Here is an 18,612-nt window from a genome sequence, read left to right on the forward strand (position 1 = left end):
AAATTGTGACATCATTTTAATAATAACCGAGGGTTTTGTGGGAGTTAAGTTACTATGATAGCATACCAAGAAAATTATTTTTTTTCAATCTACCCAAGAATAATTATGGCAATAAAACAGTGAAAACAAATTTAGAACACATTTTATCATAAAGTGTTCAGAATGCTTTTTCTTTAAAAATGCACTGTGAATTAAAACTAAAGTAACATCTGTTACTTTCGATATAATGAAAACAAATCCCATAAATTCAATGCAGTAATTTAAAGGAAAAGAGACAATTTCATGAAACTGAAAATTGCTAGAGATGTGAGAAATTCTTGATCTCTTACTTCCACTCTTTTAATATCCTCTTCCAAAACACTCAGCTCCTTCTGGATCTGTTCCAGTTGCTGCAGACAAAAGAGAGAGGGGGAAAAAAGCCTAAACCAAACCACACTGGCATCACCACGATCATAAAATAACTTCACATTTGGAAAATAATTCCTAGAAAACTGAGCACTAATAGGGATTGCAGGGATGAAAAATCGCAGACAAAAAGAGCTGAAAGTTCCATGTTAAAAAGTAAATGTAGAGACTTAATAATTAAGAAAACACAATTCTGTACTTCTTTAATGCAACACGGATTGACTTTATACAGACTTTATTAAGATACAAATGAACAAAAATGACAATGTGACTTAATAAAAAGATAAAACATCCAAATACTTTCCAATTACCTCATTTGTTAGCAGTTAATGTCAACATGTCTGTTGTTAACCCCATTTTAAAAATAGAAATTAGTTTCAGAGGTTAAATCCCACCACCCAAAAGCAATCACAAGTTAGCATCTTAACATTTCCTTCCCTCTTAAGCATGTTTTTTAATTTTTAAAGTATTTTTTATCTTCTTTTTTAAGTTTATTTATTGGAGGGGGGGTGGGGGCAGAGACAGAGGGATAGAGAGAGAATCCCAAGCAGGCTCCACACTGTCGGTGCAGAGCCTGATGCAAGCCTGAACTCACAAACCATGAGATCATGATCTGAGCCAAACTTGGACTCTTAACCAACTGAGACACCCAGGCGTCCCTTAAGCATTTTTTTTAAAACATGTTTACAATAATGTTTAATCTTTGATATCTTACCCACTGCATCATAACCTTTTCCCATGCCATTAAAATGCAAACATTTTAACTGTTAAATCACGTTCAACAATATATTTAACCATTCTCATCTTACTAGAGATTTATGCTATTTGCCTGAGTGATTCTGGAACATGAGCCTGCATTTCAACTTTTAGTAAAAGATTATTAGGGGGGGCTGGGTGGTTCATTGGGTTGAGCATCTGACTTTGGCTCAGGTCATGATCTCACAGTCTATGAATCTGAGCCCCACATCGGGCTCACTGCTGCCAGCACAGAGCCCACTTCAGATCCCCTGTTCCCCTCTCTCTGCCCTTCCATTTCTTGCTCTCTCTCTCAAATAAATAAATAAATAAATAAATAAATAAATAAATAAATAAATACATTTTTTTTAAAAAAGGAAATATTTTTTTAAAAAATATTATTAAATGAAGTTAATCAAAAAACAAAATAGTTAGGAAGGCTTCATTATGTTAAACTGCTTTCCAGAAACACTACACAAATTTAAATTTCTACCACCAGTATACATAAGCGACTATCTTAATCTAAACCAAATGAACAGAACCAATTTTTAAAATGTAAAATAACAAAAATGAATACTTCTACTTATCACAAGATGTGAAACAGGTTCTACTGCACATTAGGAAAATGAAAAGCACAAAAAAGCTAAATGACTTGCCCGAGACCACTCAGAACGTAAGTGGCAGAACTGGTGTTCAAATCACAGCAGCCCTCTTGCTCCAGAATTCATGCTGTTAAACCATTAAGCTATACTATTTCTTGAAAACAGTACCTCATTATTTAACCTTTTATTTCTTTAATGACTGGTAAGGGTAAGCAGACTTTCAAGGTTTTATTAACATTAGTACCTTCTCTTCTGTGGCAATACATACATAATGGGTAATATAATTGATGACTTACTGCTAATAAACACTGGGAAGAACAGGATTTAGAAAACTATCGCCCTTGCCCTCATGGAACTCAGTCCAGGGGAGAAATAAACAAGTAAGCCAACAGTTGAAATAGCATAGTAAACATGATGATGATGGTATGCACACAGAATGTAAGAGAAGGTTGCTCCTAACCTAGATGGAAAACTGGGGAACAGGGGAGAGGCAACTGGATAAGTGAAATTAGATCTGAAATCAAATGAAAGGCTGAACCTTGAAGGACTAACAGAATTCTGCTAGGGAAAGCAGGGAGGAAAGAGAAAGATCTAAAAGCTATGATAAAGGAGAATAATAAATCTGAAGCTATGATAATGAATGAAATCACCCAATGTCAACCAGTTTGGTCAGCAGAGATGGGGAAAAAACGACATGGTAGGGAGAACAGCAATGTTTAAGAGATGGGCAAAGGACGATGGAGCAGCCCTGCACGAACTACCATGAAATGCAAAGCAGCAGCCACACAACCCAAACACAAGACAGCATACTACCACAGAAACCATGGAGGAGTGGGGGGTGAGTGTAAAAAAATAATTAGCATTTGTCAAAAGCTTTCAACTCTTCTATCCACCGTAATAAATTTTTCTCCACCCTAAAATTTTTCACTCAATACTCCCACCTTAACTGAAACCTTGCTCTCCCCCCAAAGACAAAGTCTATCTTGGAATTCTTTCAAATAAATGCTGATCAACTGATAAATACTCACACGCCCCATGCTTCACAGGGGACTTAACCACTTCTACTGCATATCATGCCCATTTCCAATAATCAGTCTGCTACTCCAAACCACTCTGGTCTGGTTCAATCTAAGCAGCCAAATCACTCTAGGGATCTTAGCCTTCAATAAACAACCCAGTCACTTCCTGTCATCACTGACGCCTCTTGTCTTTTGCCTTTTGGTTCATGCATATTTTCAACTCCAGGGATCTTAAGCTCTGACTCGACAAAGCATCCCATGGTCACCAATTAACCTTTATCATTAATTACCCTGAAATGTTCCACTCTTCAAATCTTTATTTAAACAAATGCTAGGGGTCTTTAGTATGAGCGCTTTAAAAATTAAATTTAGGGTCACCTGAGTGGCTTAGTCAGTTAAGCGTCTGACTTCAGCTCAAGTCAGATCTCACGGTTCGTTACTTTGACTCCCACATTGGGCTCTGTGCTGACAGCTCAGAGCCTGGATCCTGCTTCAGATTCTGTGTTTCCCTCTCTCTCTGTCCCTGCCCTTTTAGTACTCTGTCTCTCTCTCTTTCTCTCTCTCTCTGTCTCTCTCTCAAAAATAAATAAGCATTTTTTAAAAAGTTACATTTAGGGGCGCCTGGGTGGCTCAGTCGGTTAAGCGTCCGACTTCAGCTCAGGTCATGATCTCGCGGTCCGTGAGTTCGAGCCCCGCGTCAGGCTCTGTGCTGACCACTCAGAGCCTGGAGCCTGTTTCGGATTCTGTGTCTCCCTCTCTCTCTGCCCCTCCCCCATTCATGCTCTGTCTCTCTCTGTCTCAAAAATAAATAAATGTTAAAAAAAAATTTTTTTTAAGTTACATTTAAAAGAAAGATGAGGGGCGCCTGGGTGGCTCAGTCACTTAAGTGTCCGACTTTGGCTCAGGTCATGATGTCACGGTTTGTGAGTTCGAGCCCCGCATCAGGCTCTGTGCTGACAGCTCAGGAGTCCGGAGCCTGCTTCAGATTCTGTGTCTCTCTCTCTCTCTGCCCGTCCCTCACACTCTGTCTCTCTCTAAGTAAAATAAAGATTTTTATATATATGAAAAATGAAAGTAAACATCTACAATATCAACATCCAAAGATAGCCAACATCACTGGTAGGATACATAACATACAATAACTAACATCAAATTAATAATTTTCATTCCACTTTTGAACTTGAAACACCAGAAAAAAATTCCAACATCTCCTGAAATCCCAAATTATTAAACTCTAATGTCCTATTCTCTGAAGATAATGTCCCATCCTTTTAGTATCCCAAAAAGCTCTGTTTGGATAACATACATATTATTATATATGGATGATGCTATATATGAGGTGAACTACACAAAACTGCCAGTGTTCAACAATTTTTACTTCCAAAACCAATAATTTCATATGGTTCAACTTAAAAAAACTATCACACTAGAATAAATATCCTGAGTATATATCATTTGTTCTCCCTGGAAAATGGGAGAATTTTTGTTTTAAGATTTCAATTATACTCTACTTTTTTTTGAAGACAGAATAAGTTCACAGACAATCAAAAACCTGGGAATATAAAAATAAAAATATTATAAAATCTAAAAATAAAACTAAGGTACAAGTGCTGCCCTAATATATACATGTAGAACATAAAACAAAATGATGTAACCTACCTATGTGAAAAAGCCTGAAAAAGTATCAAGACAAAAAAAATTTTCAAGATTGGAGAAATGGAAATCACTTAGCACATATTAAATCTGCGACATTTACACTTAATGATGAGATTCTGAAGGGGTTCAGTTAAGTTACTGGGGCACTATGATACTGTGATTTATAATAAGAAATTCATAATTGGTCTTATTCGGCTCCTGGACACAGCTCCTAAAATGCTTGATGGTAAGTGTCCTTCTGTGTGCTTAATGACATGACTAGTGGCTGGCGTTCCTATAGAGCCTCCAGATGAGGGCTGGTTGCCAAGGGAACCAAGTATATAATTAGGTTGGGACTTTCAGCCCACTACACCATGCCCAGGTAAGGGAGAAGGACTGGAGATTGAGTTTAGTCATACCTTTGCAATGAAGCCTCCAAAAAATCCGCTAACAGAAGGTGTTTGAAGGGCTTCTGGTTTGGTGAACACGTGGAGATGCTGAGAGGGGGTCACACCTGGAGAGTGTATGGAAGCTCTGGGCCCCTTCCCATCTACCTTGTTCTACACATCTCTTGTATCTGGCTGCTCCTGAGTTGTATCCTTTTATAATGAAGTGGTAACCTAGCAAGTAACTGTTTTCCTTAGTTCTGCAAGTGATCAAACCCAAGGAGGAGGTCATAGGAACCTCCAATTTATAGTCAATCAGAAGAACAGGTGACAAGGTGAACTGCAATTTGCATCTGAAGTGGCATCTCAGTCTTGTGGGACTGAGCCATTAACCTGTGGGATCTGAGGCTAACTCCAGGTAGACAGTGACAGAATTGAATTGCATTGGAGGACACCCAGTTGGGTGTCCACAGAGAACTGAAGAACTGCTTATGTAAGAATCACTCACATATATGGTAGCCAAAAGTATGAGAGCAGAGTGATAAGGGAAGCAAGTGTTTCCCCATCAGGCAACAATGCAAGACATTATAGTAATAGAAAAGAGAAGAAAGACACAGGACAACAATTCTAAGGAAATAGAAAAGAGAATTAATCTAAATTCACCCTTCAAACATGTTTTGTAACTGGGAGCAGCAGGATCTAGAATAAAAGTATAAATCAGAGTTCAAGAATGTTTTGGTGATATGGAGAAAGTCCACAAAGATAAACTACCACTACCTGGATGAAAACTGATCACAAATTGGGAATGATATCCAAAATCAACCCTGGATTGTATCATCATGAGTTTGGGAATTACTAAAAATAATAATAAATACATATGATGGAGAAATGCTTGAAGCTCAGTCTTAAACCTGTATTAAGGCACTTTCAACACAGCATGATGTACCAAAACCCAAAGAAACATTTAAATTTAATAAGTGAAGATTAAAAAAAAAAGTGAAGTTTCGGAATCCCTTAAGACTAAAATGTAAAAGAATTCAAAAATAAAGAGCCCCCTTTTACAGACATTTGCTTTGCGGCTTATAGATGTCATTTGTACTCAGTTACTGACCTACACATGATTTGATAAAAATATGCTAAAGTGTTAAACTTAGTGTTTAAACTTTGTTTTTTAAAAGCTAATATAATTAGAATAAATTGTAGCTGCCAAGACTATTTCAAACATCTGACATTTTCAAATCTGAAAAAAAGAATACTGGAACACTTTCAGGAAAAAGAAAATGGGTGAAAAAACGAGAATAGCCAATTTTCATATACTATACATAAAAACAATAATGAGATACCAGTGTATATCTATTAGAGCATCAAATCCAGAACAATGACAACACCAAATGCTGACAAGAATATATAGCAATAGGAGCTCTCATTTATTCCTGGTGGGAAAGAAGAATGGCACAACCACTTTGGAAGACAGTTCGGCAATTTCTTTAAAAAGTAAACATAATCTTAGCATGATTCAGTAATCATGCTCCTTGGTATCTACCCAAAGGAGTTGAAAACTTATGTCCACACAAAACCATATTTATAGCAGCTTCCTTCATAACTGCTAACACTTGGAAGTAACCAAGATGTCCTTCAATAGGCAAAGTGTAAACATTATCACATTCAGACAACAGAATGTTATTCAGAATGAAGAAGAAATGGGCTTTCTGGGTTGTATGGGTGGCTCAGTCAGTTAAGCGTCTGACTTTGGCTCAGGTCATGATCTCACAGTTCATGAGTTCAAGCCCCACACTAAGCTCTGCACTGGTGGTGCAGGGCCTGCTTGGGATTCTCTCTCCCTTTCTCTCTCTGCCCCTTCCCATTTGTGCACTCTTTCTCTCTGAAAATAAATTTAAAAATAAACTTTAAAGAAGAAATGGGCTTTCAAACCATGAAAAGACATGGAGGAAATTTAAACACATATTACTAAGTAAAAAAAGCCAATGTGAAAGGCTACATAGTGTTTAATTCCAACTCTATGACATTCTGGAAAAGGCAAAACTAAGGAAAACACTAAAAAATCAGCGATTGCCATGGGTTGGAGATAGGGAATGGGATGAACAGATGGAGCACAGAGGAATTTAAGGGCAATGAAAATACTCTGTATGATACTATAATGATGGATATATGTCATTACACATTTCTCCAAACCCACAAAACGTACATGACCAAGAGTGAACTCCAAAGTAAACAACAGACTTTGGGTGATTATAACATGTCAGGTTCATGAATTTTAACAAAGGTACCCTCTGGTGAGGGATGTTAATAGGGGAAGCCTTTGCACATGTGAGGGCAGGGGGTATATGGAAAATCTCTGTACCTTCTCACTTTTGCTGTGAACCTAAAACTTCTGTAAACAAACAAAGTCTTTAAAAATATATGGAAGATGTGGATACACTTATTCTAAGAGTTATTACCAAAAACAAAGCAAATTTAGCCATATGAAGTACAAACTAAAGTTATACCACCACCCCATAAATATACACATACTTAATACATAAATCCTGTAACAGCAGGCAGGCTTAATTATAAGCCTTCATTCAGCCCCCTGATTGTAATTTTTTTTTTTTAAGTTGAGAAGAAAGCATAGAACAAGCAAGACAGACAGACAGACAGACAGACAGAACGAAATAAAGAAAGAAAGAAAAAAAGAAAGGAAGAAAGAAAGAAAGAAAGAAAAAAAGAAAGGAAGAAAGAAAGAAAGAAAAGGAAAGGGAAGAGAAGAAAAAAGAAACTGGACCACAGGTGACATATGGAGATGGCTTACTTAAAAGCAAATGTAGGGGTGCCTAAGTGGCTCAGTCAACTAAGCATGTGACTCTTGATTTCGGCTAAACTCATGATCTCAAGATCCTGAGCTCAAGCATTGCCCCCCCCCCCAGCACCCCCCCTTTGAGGCTCCAGGCCCAGCCTGGAGCCTAATTAAGATATTCTTCCTCTCTCTCTCTCTCTCAAAACAATTTAAAAATTAAAATGTTTAAAAAAAAACAAATGTAAATAGATATCAACACCAGTACTGTGTGATAAGTTACAAATATTAGGTAATATCTACAGCAACCCTTAAAAAATGTATACAAACAAATGTACTCAAAACCATTATAAATAAATAAAAATAAAATTCTAAGAAGCATTCAGATAACCCTTAAGAAGAAAACATAAAAACAACAGGGGCACCTAGGTGGCTCAGTTGGTTAAGCGTCCAACTTCAGCTCAGGTCATGACCTCATGGTTCATGAGTTTGAACCCCGCATCAGGTTCTGTGCTGACAGCTCAGAGCCTGGAGCCTGCTTCTGATTCTGTGTCTCCCTCTCTCTCTGCCCCTCCCCTGCTCACACTCTGTCTCTCTCTCAAAATTAAATAAACATTAAAAAAAAAATAAAAGAAAAACAACAATAACAAAAACCGAGGTGCCTGGGTGGCTAAGTCAGTTAAGCGTTAGACTCTTGATTTCAGCTCAGGTCTTGATCTCAAAGTTTGTGAGTTTGAGCCCCACATGTGGCTCGCTACTATCACTGCAGAACCCACTTCGGATCCTCTCCAGCCCCTCCTTAGCTCTCTCCCAAAAATAAACATTAAAAAATACATACATATATATATATATATATATATATATATATATATTTAAAAAATAATAATATAAAAAAATAAAATAACAAAAACCAACAAAGGAAACATAAAACAAAGAATAAAATGGTAGGCTTAAGCCATAACACTTCCATTAAATGTAAATGCTCTAAATATACTAGGACTGATTCTGGCGGAGTGGATAAAAAAAAAAAACTCTTGCTATCTTTAAGAAACTCACCTCAAATATAATTATTCAGTAATTCATGTAACAAGGAAACAAAGACTCAGTAAAGATGCAGAAATTTTTTTCTACACATTTAACAAATTTTACATTGCAGCATGCAATTGCAGAAAAAAACAGTCTTTTTCAAAGACAAATCTTTCAAAATTTAACCAACAGGTGAGAGTGCAGATATCATATTTAATATCTGAAGGACATTAAACACCAACTATTTACTGATAAAACACCAACTATTTACTGATAAAAATAAACAGAAATAAAACACCAACTATTTACTGATAAGAATGTAATTAAAACAGCAATCAGTAACAAAAAGGCAACAAGAAAACTCCAATGTCCAAGTAATAATTTTACTTTTTTTAATGTTTGTTTATTTCTTTTAAGAGAGAGAGAGAATCCCAAGCAGGCTCTGTGCTGTCAGCACAAAATCTGACACGGGGCTTGATCTCACAAACCCTGAGTTCGTGATATGAGCAGAAATCAAGAGTAAGATCTTAACCTACTGAGCTGCCCAGAAGCCCCCTAATAAATTTACTTCTAAATAACCCATAGGCCTAAGAAAAACTGTAATGAAAATTAGAAATTCTCTTGAACTACGGAATAACAAATAAAATACCATACCAAAATCATCAGATGCAACCAAGGAAAAATTATGGCCTTAAATCCCTATATTAGAAAAAACAGTAAGCATAATATGTACATCCAAGTTAAGAAATTAGAAAAGGAATAATAAAATAAAACCAAAGAAAGTAGAACAGTAGAAATTATAAAGTGCATAAATTAGTCAAATGGAAAGCAAAAATAAAGAGAACAGAAACAAAGCCAATAGTTGGTTCTTTTAGATAGACAGACTCATAAAACTGGCAAGAGTGCATCAAGAAAAAAAAAAAAGGAAAAGGGAAAGCAGCAGTAAGCAAAGTCAGGAATGAAAGTTATTACTAAACACTCTGGGGGGCATTCAAAACTTAATATTAAGACCAATCTTACACCAATCCATTTGAAAATTTAGATGAAACAAACAACTAGAAAAAGCATAACATGTCATAGGTGATATTTACAACAAAAACTGAACAATCATAACTGTTGCATAACAGTTATTCTGTTATTCTGTAAGAGAATAAGCATAACTGCATAAGCACGTAAGTGTTGCAGTAACTAATCAATAGTTTAAAACTTTCTGCAAACAAACAACAAATGCAGAGAGTTTCTTCAGTAAAATCATTAAGCATTCAACAAAAATATCCTCCCTAGACTACACAAACTCTTCCAGAAAACAGAAGGAGGGTACATTCCCAAACTCATTTGATAAAATAACAAACTTTATAGCAAAGCTGGACAAGATCAGCATAAGAAAAAACTTATAGGACAATCTCACTAATGAAAATAGATATAAAATCCTAAACAAAGTATCAGCAAACCAAACAATACAGAAGAGGATATACATCATGGCCAAGTTTGGTTTACACTAGGAATGCAAGTAGGGCAAACAACCATCCTGGGGGGGGGGGGGGGGCCCGCGGGGGGGGGGGGGGGGCGGCAGGCGGGGGGGCGGTTCCTAGAATGTAGAATGTTCAGTGATAAAACTAGAATATGCTTGGGCAAATCAGGATGGATGATCACCCTAGCTGCAAAGCTAATTGACCCTTTTATGTTAAACCAATTTAATTATTCACATTCACAGAATGAAAAAAAGTATCATCTCAGATGCACAAAAATTTGGAGAATACTCCATGATTAAAGGGAAAAAAAAAAGTCCTCTTAGGAAACTGGGAACAGAAATTTACTTCCTTAAACAATAAAAAGTACCTACAAAAAAACCTACAGAAAACATCATACCTAATGGTGACACGTCGAAAGCTTTCACTTTGAGATCAGCACCAAGACTAGGATGCCCCGCTATCACCACTTCTATTCATCATTGTACCGGATGTCCTAGCCAGCAGAGTAAGACAAGAGAAATAAATAAAAGATATAAGGATCATAAAGAAAGAAACTAAACTGTTAATACTTGCAGATGATGATGTGTATACAGAAGACATAAAAGAATCTACAAATAAATTATTAGAATTAATAAGAATTTAACAAGGTTGCTGGATAAAAAAATTACCTATAAAAATCAACTATATTTTTATGCACCAGCAACAAACAGTAAGAAACTGAAATTGAAGGCACAGACATTGTTTATAATAGTATATAAAAAAAATTACTGAAGACCTAATAAATCTAAAACAAAGGTGTGTAAGAATTCCCTAAAAAATATCCAAATTGTGAAGGACATTCTTAAGGACCTAATTATATACAGAAAAATCCTTCATTCATGGGTCAAAAGCCTCAATATTGTATATGTATATACGCTCCCAAATTGATGTATGGAGTCAAAGTAATCCCAGTTAAAAAAAAAAAAAAAAAAATCACAGCAGGTTTACCATGTAAATGTACCAGCACCAGCTGGTTTTAAAATTTATATAGAAAGGGGTGCCTGGGTGGCTCACTCAGTTGAGCATCCGACTTCGGCTCAGGTCATGATCTCACAGTTCGTGGGTTCAAGCCCCGTGTCCAGCTCTGTGCTGCCAGCTCAGAGCCTGGAGCCTGCTTCAGATTCTGTGCCTGGAGACACAGCATCTGCCCCTCTCTCTGCCCCTCCCCCATTCACGCTCTGTCTCTCAAAAATAAAAAGTTAAAAAAATAAATAAAATAAAATTTATATAGAAATAACAAGAGCCATAGATAGCTGAGAATTTCCTAAAGAACAGTAATTTAAAGCTCTAGTATTTACCACAACATAGTTCTGCAAAAAGATAGACAAATAGACCAGTGAAGCAGAAAAGAGAGCCTAGAAATGGACCCTCACGTACATGGACACATTATGCATGACAAAGGTCGTGCTTAAGAGCAATAGGAAAAAGATGGACTTAATTAAGGATGCTTGGACAAATGGATATCCATATGAAAAGTTGCCTATCCTTCACATTATACATGATAATAAATTCCCAAGTAGATTATAATCTGAATGTCAAAAATAAAAAAATAAATAAATAAAGCTTCAAGTACTTAATATGGCAAAATGTCCTCATGACTGCAGGTGGGAAATTCTGTATCTAACTCAAAAGGCAGGGAAGACCAATAACTCTAACTCTATTAAAAACAGGGGCACCTGGGAGGTTCAGTTGGTTAGGCACCTGATTCCTGGACTCTCGATTCTGGCTCAGGCCTCAATCTCATGGTTCCTAGAATCAAACCCCAAGCGGGGCTCTATGTACTGAGAGCGTAGAGCCTACTTGGCATTCTCTCTCTCCCCTCCCCTGCTGGTGCTCGAGCTCTCTCTCTCTCTCAAATAATAAACTTAAAAAAAAAAAAATAGAAACTTCTGTTAGTCAAATGACATCATAAAGGTAATGAAATAAGCAGCCCAATTAGATGGGAGAAAATATCTACTAATGATAGAAATAGATAGTTCAAAGAATTTTTATCTAGAATATATAAACAACAAACCATTAACAAAATCAACTAAATAGAAAAGATGCAAAAAACTTTAAGCAAGTACTTTACACATACACAAAAAACCCAATCAGCCAATAAAAAACATAGTTTAACTGGTGCTCAACCTCATTAGTCATTAGAAAAATGCAAATTAAAACTACAAAGAGATAGCAATACATACTCCCCAGATTAGCTAAACTGAAAAAAGTCTATTGTGATACCAATAGACTTTTGGCAAGAATACAGTGCAGTAATAACACACATGAAACACCTGTAGGAAGAGTAATACAACTACTTAGGAAAAGTTTGTTATCTACTAAGTTTGAAGATATATTTTGTCCTATGACTCATCAGCTCCACTCCTACATACATACCAAACAGATATACATGCATATATATGTCTGGGTACATACATAAGATAGTAGCATTGTCTGTGAATAGCCCAAAACCAAAAACAACTCCAAAGCCCATCAACCACAATCGTTGAATGCGGTGTATTCAATTAATAAAATACTATGCAACAAAACTAATCTACTAAAGCCATATACAATATGGACGAACTTTAAAATTGAGTCTCAGACAAGAACAGAAAAAAACAATACATGCTGAAGTAAATCTTTTGAAGTTCAAAAAAAGACTCATAAATACTTAGGCATCAAAATAATAAAGAAAAACAGGGAGGTGATTAATTATCAGAATACTGACCCACTTAATGGACAAGGGAAAAAGCAACAATCTGGAAAGGTTAGGCAGGAACCTTGGGAGTCCCAGCAATAACCTGACTATTTAATCAGGACAGTGGTTACATGGATGGTCATTCTATAAATCTTTAAACTGTAAATTTGTTTATGGACTTTTTTATTTCATATAAAAACAATATAAAATTCACTGGAACTCCAAACAAAACCAAAAAGAAACCCAAGACTTACTTATCAAAACTGTCTGCTCCTGAGACCAATATTACATATGTTAACTAACTTGAATCTAAATTAAAAAGAAAAAAAAAAAAAAGCTACGGCAACTGAGTGGCTCAGTTGGTTAAGCATCCGACTCGATTTCGGATCAGGTCATGATCTCAGAGTTCATGGGATCGAGCCCCACATTGGGCTCTGCGCTGACAATGCAGAGCCTGCTTGGGATTCTCCCTCCCCCTCTCTCTCTGCCCTTCCCCAGCCTATGCTTGCTCACTTGCTCGTTCTCTCTCTCTCTCTCTCTCAAAATAAACATTTGAAAAAAAAAAAAAAGAATGAAAAAAAAAAGCTGTCCTATTTCAGTAAATTAAACAGGTACCACAAATGTCCAGAAACACATTTTGAATTTTTTTTAGTATTTTTAATGTTTATTTTTGAGAGAGAGAGAGAGAGAGAGAGAGAGAGAGAGAGAGGAAGGCAGAGAGAGAGAGAGAGACAGAGAGACAGAGAGACAGAGAGAGAGAGAGAGAGAGAGAGAGCGCCTGTGTGTGTGAGCAGGGGAGGAGCAGAGAGAAAAGGAGACAGAGGATCCACAGCAGACTCTGCCCTGACAGCAGGGAGTCCAATGCAGGGCTGAAACCCATGAACCATGAGATCATGACCTGAGCTGAAGTCAGATGCTTAATCGACTGAGCCACCCAGGTGCCCCCAAAAGTTAAAACTAAGTCAAATGAAATATAAGGCAATCATTTAAATGCTGGTACAAATTTGACTTTTACCTTAAACCCAGGGCCCTTTTGTTCCATCTGACCATGAAGAAAGAATAACATGTTCATTTAAATATATTTACTTATTGGGGCACCTGGGTGGCTCAGTCGTTCAGCATCCAACTTCTGACTTCAGCTCAGGTCATGATCTCACAGTTTGTGAGAGCGAGCCCCACCTCGGGTCTTTGCTGACAGAGCAGACCCTACTTGGGATTCTCTCTCTCTCTGCCCCTCCCCCTCACTCACATGCATTCACACTCCTCTCTCTCTAAAAATAAATAAAAACTTTAAATATTTATACTTATCAAATGCTGTGGTAGGCAGAATCTAAGATAGCCTCCAAAGATTCCCACTTAGTATTCACACCCTTGTGTTAATTACCTCTCCTGGTGTGGGTTGGACCTAATGATTTGCTTCTAATGACCAGAAGATAGTACATGTGCTGGAATGTAACTTCCAAATTGGAGTGACTGCTGTCTTCAAAACGTTCTTTCCTTCTCACTTGCTCCCTCTGAGAGAAGCCAGTAACCATGTAGTAAACAACCAATGGAGAAGTCCATTTGCCATGGTATCGGTATCCCTTTCCAACAGCCAATGGATGAGCCTGGAAGGATTCCTATCCCAGGCGAACTCTGAGGTAACTGCTACCCTGGCCAACACCTTGACAGTAGCTTGCTAGAAACCCTGAGCCAAGGCACTCAGCTACATTGCACCACGATTCCTGACCCAAGATATTAAATGTTTAATGTTTCAAGCCATTAAATTTGATGGTAACTTGTTACACAGCAATAGGTAACAAATGCAAACGCCTACTATGTGTCCTCTTAATATCTGAAAAAGAGTCAGTAGGGAAAATTAACTCAAAAACGAAAAATTAAATGTAGGATTCTAATAGCCCTAAAGTACTAGCAAGATGTGATATTGAAGCAAATAAGTATGTTAAATTCAAAAGTAGTACTTTGCCGCCTGGTCAGCCTATACTTTGATTGAATAAGTTCAAGTATAAATTACACAACAGGACATAAGACCTCTAACAACGATATTCATTTTGAGGATTAAGTATGCAAATATACTTCATAATATATGTGAAAAAATATAATCACTTCATTCTGTGGGTACTAAATTAATCAACTAAATTCCTAAAGTTTCTTACGATTACATATCACTACTGGTACCTGACTCCAATTATGGAGAAATTTATGAAATTCAATCAAAGTAACTGATAAATTTTTAAAGTCTATTGACATAGCACTAAATTTTCAAATGTTTTAAACTTTGTTAACCTTGCTCCTCAGTGTCTCTTACATAATTAAACCTGAAATACTCAAAGCATGGGCACAACAACAAAGAAAACCAAAATGTAGTAATAACAATATAATCAATGCACAAAATAGATTATCAATATCCAGAAGTACTTAGAACTAGTGCACTTCATAGTTAAATTGCCCACAGTAAGAAAATATGGTTCAAAATGGAAAAAGAAATCATTCAATCACAAAGATCAATCTGAAGTCAAACTATAAAATTCTACAGTACAATTAACCCAGACATTTAACTGCAAAAACACAGGAACACAGATACTAAGAGCTATGGATCAAAAGCGGTATCCTAGAAGGTACTATTAGAGGCCCTCAACCACCACATCCGAGAGAGGAAAAATTACAGTCACAAGGATGAATTATTTACTAGAAAATAATTTTCTGTTGATCTCTCCCATTTCTGAACATCCTGTCATAGCTTTAGTTCCAAATTATCTTTTCAAGGATGTTTCTACAGCAAACACAGAAATAGTGAATTTGCCCGTGACAGAGGGCAGATTTATTTTCTGATCAATATGATAAAAATAGTATCTCCCTGCAGGGCAAAGACTAGATACATTTGCCAGAGACCCCTTTAAAAGCCTGGGATTTCTCAAACTCGGGGCTCCTTTGTTGTTACATAAATACACTGTATGTGCAGCATTCGCCTGAGCGCATCTCTACGACACCCTGGTGAGACTTGAGGTTCAGAGAAAACATACAAACATGAAGCAGGTGCACCAAATGTGCCCACAATAAAATCCTCTATCTCCAGCCCAGAAGTCTCATGTAACTGACAGCACAAATGAAAGTGTTACAGGCTAACTTGTGAGATTGCTAGTAAGGTAATAGTCTCAGGATCTTCACAGTTTTTTTAGAGTTATATACTGTATCCTTTTATTACCTGAGACATTTTAAAATCTAACAATTTTGTTGCAAGCATTAACAGACCCCTAGAAAAGCAGTGAAAAACCAGGGTCTAATAAAAACCTTAAATAATTCAGGACACAGGGACTCCTGGGTGACCCAGTAGGTTAAGCGTCTGACTTCAGCTCAGGTCATGATCTCATGGCTCGTGAGTTCGAGCCCCACACCAGGCTCTGTGCTGACAACTCAGAGCCTGGAGCCTGCTTTGGATTCTGTGTCTCCCTCTCTCTCTGCCCCTCCCTGGCTCACACTTTGCCTCTTTCTCAAAAATAAATAAACATTAAAACAAAAACTTTTAATAATAATTCATGACACAGATAATGACCAGCCATTTACTTAACCCTCAGACACCCTCATGTTTGGACTGCACACTTAATTGAGTCATTTACTCATTCATTATCACGTAATTCCTCATGTACTTAATCCCATGTTCAATGAGTTTAAAGTCCAAGGCAGAAAGAAGCGTATGTATGAAACTACTGCAAAACAATTTCACATTCTGTCTTAAAAAGTTGGGAGGTATGTATGTGATATGAAAAACTATCACTTTTCCAAAGAATTTTCTATAGCAAAAAGATGTTGAGTGTACATATTAAAGTAATAATTTTATTTCCATATATCATAAAATTTTCAGCTTTGCTACGCAACGTGTGGTCCAAGGACCAACATCATCATCACCTGAAGCTTCCTAGAAATGCAGACTATGGGGCTCCAAAATACACCCCCAATCAGAACCTGGATTCTAACTATCTTCAGGTGATTCTTATGCAGATCAAAGTTTAAGTAGCCACCAAAAGAAAAAAAGAGAGGAATAAATTTTAAATTTATAATGAAAATGTTTTTGTTAATAGACATATTAAAACCACAATTATTAGCTCAGTAAAGCTTAAGTTTAAGAAAACAAGTGAAAACCCAGATAAAGAATATTTAGCTATCAACAGTATCATAGTACAGGAAAATCCAATTGGAACAAAGTAAGAAAAAGTAAAAACAGATATCACGAATAATCGAAACAAGGAAACATCAAACTAAGATAATGTAAAGTTCTGACAACATACACTAACCATACTTCATCACAATAAAAACATTTCTCTTTAGTTTCAAAAACAGATGGCCTAGAACTGAGCACATAATAGACATTACATGTATTTTCTAGGTGAATAAAAAAATCTTACTTAGAAATCTTAAAATAAAAATATAAGAGATTTGAGGACAGTTCAGAATTTAAATGTAGAACTCCTTTTTGAAGTTATATTGGCATTCTCCCCATAATACAGAATTTTGCCTTTGATTTTCCCATATTTTGTACAAGTGTGAAATGATTGAAGAATTTTATAAATGTCAAATGAAAAAAATCCTGATTATAAGATTATTAATAAAAAATTACCTTTTAGCTATCCTGCATGACATACTTTCCAAGTTCCAAATAGGCAGCTATGTTTTTGCCTGTTTTTCCCCCCAGCATACATTTCTGCCATAAGAAAAATACCTAAGACTTTATTATCTAAAGTTCCGAAGTTCTCTTTTCAGGGTGTCATTTGATAATTCTATTTTCTGTTCTTTAGAGCTTTGAGGTAAGTCACTGTATTCAATCCTACAGAAAACTTTTCAGTACATCTCCAAAAAGGGATTTTTAAAGTACCAATTTGTAGGGGTACCTGAAGGCTCAGTCAGTTAAGCATCCGACTCTTGATCTTGGCCCAGGCCATGATCTCAAGATCCATGGGATCGAGCCCCACGTAGCCTGCTTGGGACTCTCTCTCTCTCCCTCTCTCTATGCCCCTCCCCTGCTCACGTGCTCTCTCAAAATAAATAAACAAACATTAAAAAATAATGATAAAGTATCCAAAAAAAGTAAAAAATAAAGAATAAAAATGTTTTAAAAATAATAACAAAGTACCAAGTTCCAAAGGTAAAAGTTAAAATAACAAAGCATAAGGAAACTGCCTACAACTCAAAAGCCTTTTTTAAATGTTTAAATAAACTTTTGAGCATGAAATGTCTTTACAAAAATGGGCAATAATAGGAATAGTCAACAGTAAATGAAACATTATGTAAAGCATACAAAATAATATACCTCTCTCTTATTTCTTCTTGCAACCTTGAGGAATTCCATAAGGATCTGTAGTTGGGCTGCATGTGATTCCTATAACAGAAAATTATAATTGTTCTTTTAAAAACATGACTATGAGTTCAAAGTTTTCTTTAACACTGCAGTATAACCAGTATGAAACAACTTCATGCATCCATTTAAATCAGCCTATAACTTCTATTAATCAGTTTTCTGATTTACTAACTGGTATTTTTAAAAAGAAGCCATTTCCCCAAAACTAAAACTCATTTTAAGAAACAGGGGTTTTAAATTACATTTCTCACCTACCATACTGAAAAAACTGCTTACAGAAAATGGCAATTCTGTTATCTGCCCTAGCATTCTCTTCCAACCAAACTAAGAGAACACCAAGACAAAAATCATAGTGGATTCAACATAGTTCCTGGAAACTAAAATCACTTTCTCCAAAGGCAGAATAATATTTGGGAAGGAATTCATACCTTTTAGAAATGAAACTTACTATTTGTGGCTATTACCTACTCAC

At 36.3% G+C, this 18,612-nt stretch overlaps 1 protein-coding gene across 4 annotated transcripts in view; it reads right to left on the reverse strand.

Moving 5' to 3' along the window:
* Positions 1-18,612, reverse strand: part of COP1 (COP1 E3 ubiquitin ligase) — a 259,112-nt gene that overhangs the window by 183,313 nt on the left and 57,187 nt on the right. For all 4 annotated transcript variants that reach the window (XR_007148125.1, XM_047840424.1, XM_047840423.1 and 1 more), the window contains exons 6-7: positions 18,093-18,161; positions 330-389 (exon numbers count right to left, since the gene is read on the reverse strand). Coding sequence is in view for 3 of the 4 variants with exons in the window: in XM_047840424.1 (XP_047696380.1) it covers positions 330-389; positions 18,093-18,161 (129 nt within the window). In the remaining variant the exon portion in view is untranslated. The remainder of the gene's footprint in view (positions 1-329; positions 390-18,092; positions 18,162-18,612) is intronic.

This window comes from Prionailurus viverrinus, chromosome F1 (genome assembly GCF_022837055.1).
Source record: "Prionailurus viverrinus isolate Anna chromosome F1, UM_Priviv_1.0, whole genome shotgun sequence".
NCBI lineage: Eukaryota > Metazoa > Chordata > Mammalia > Carnivora > Felidae > Prionailurus > Prionailurus viverrinus.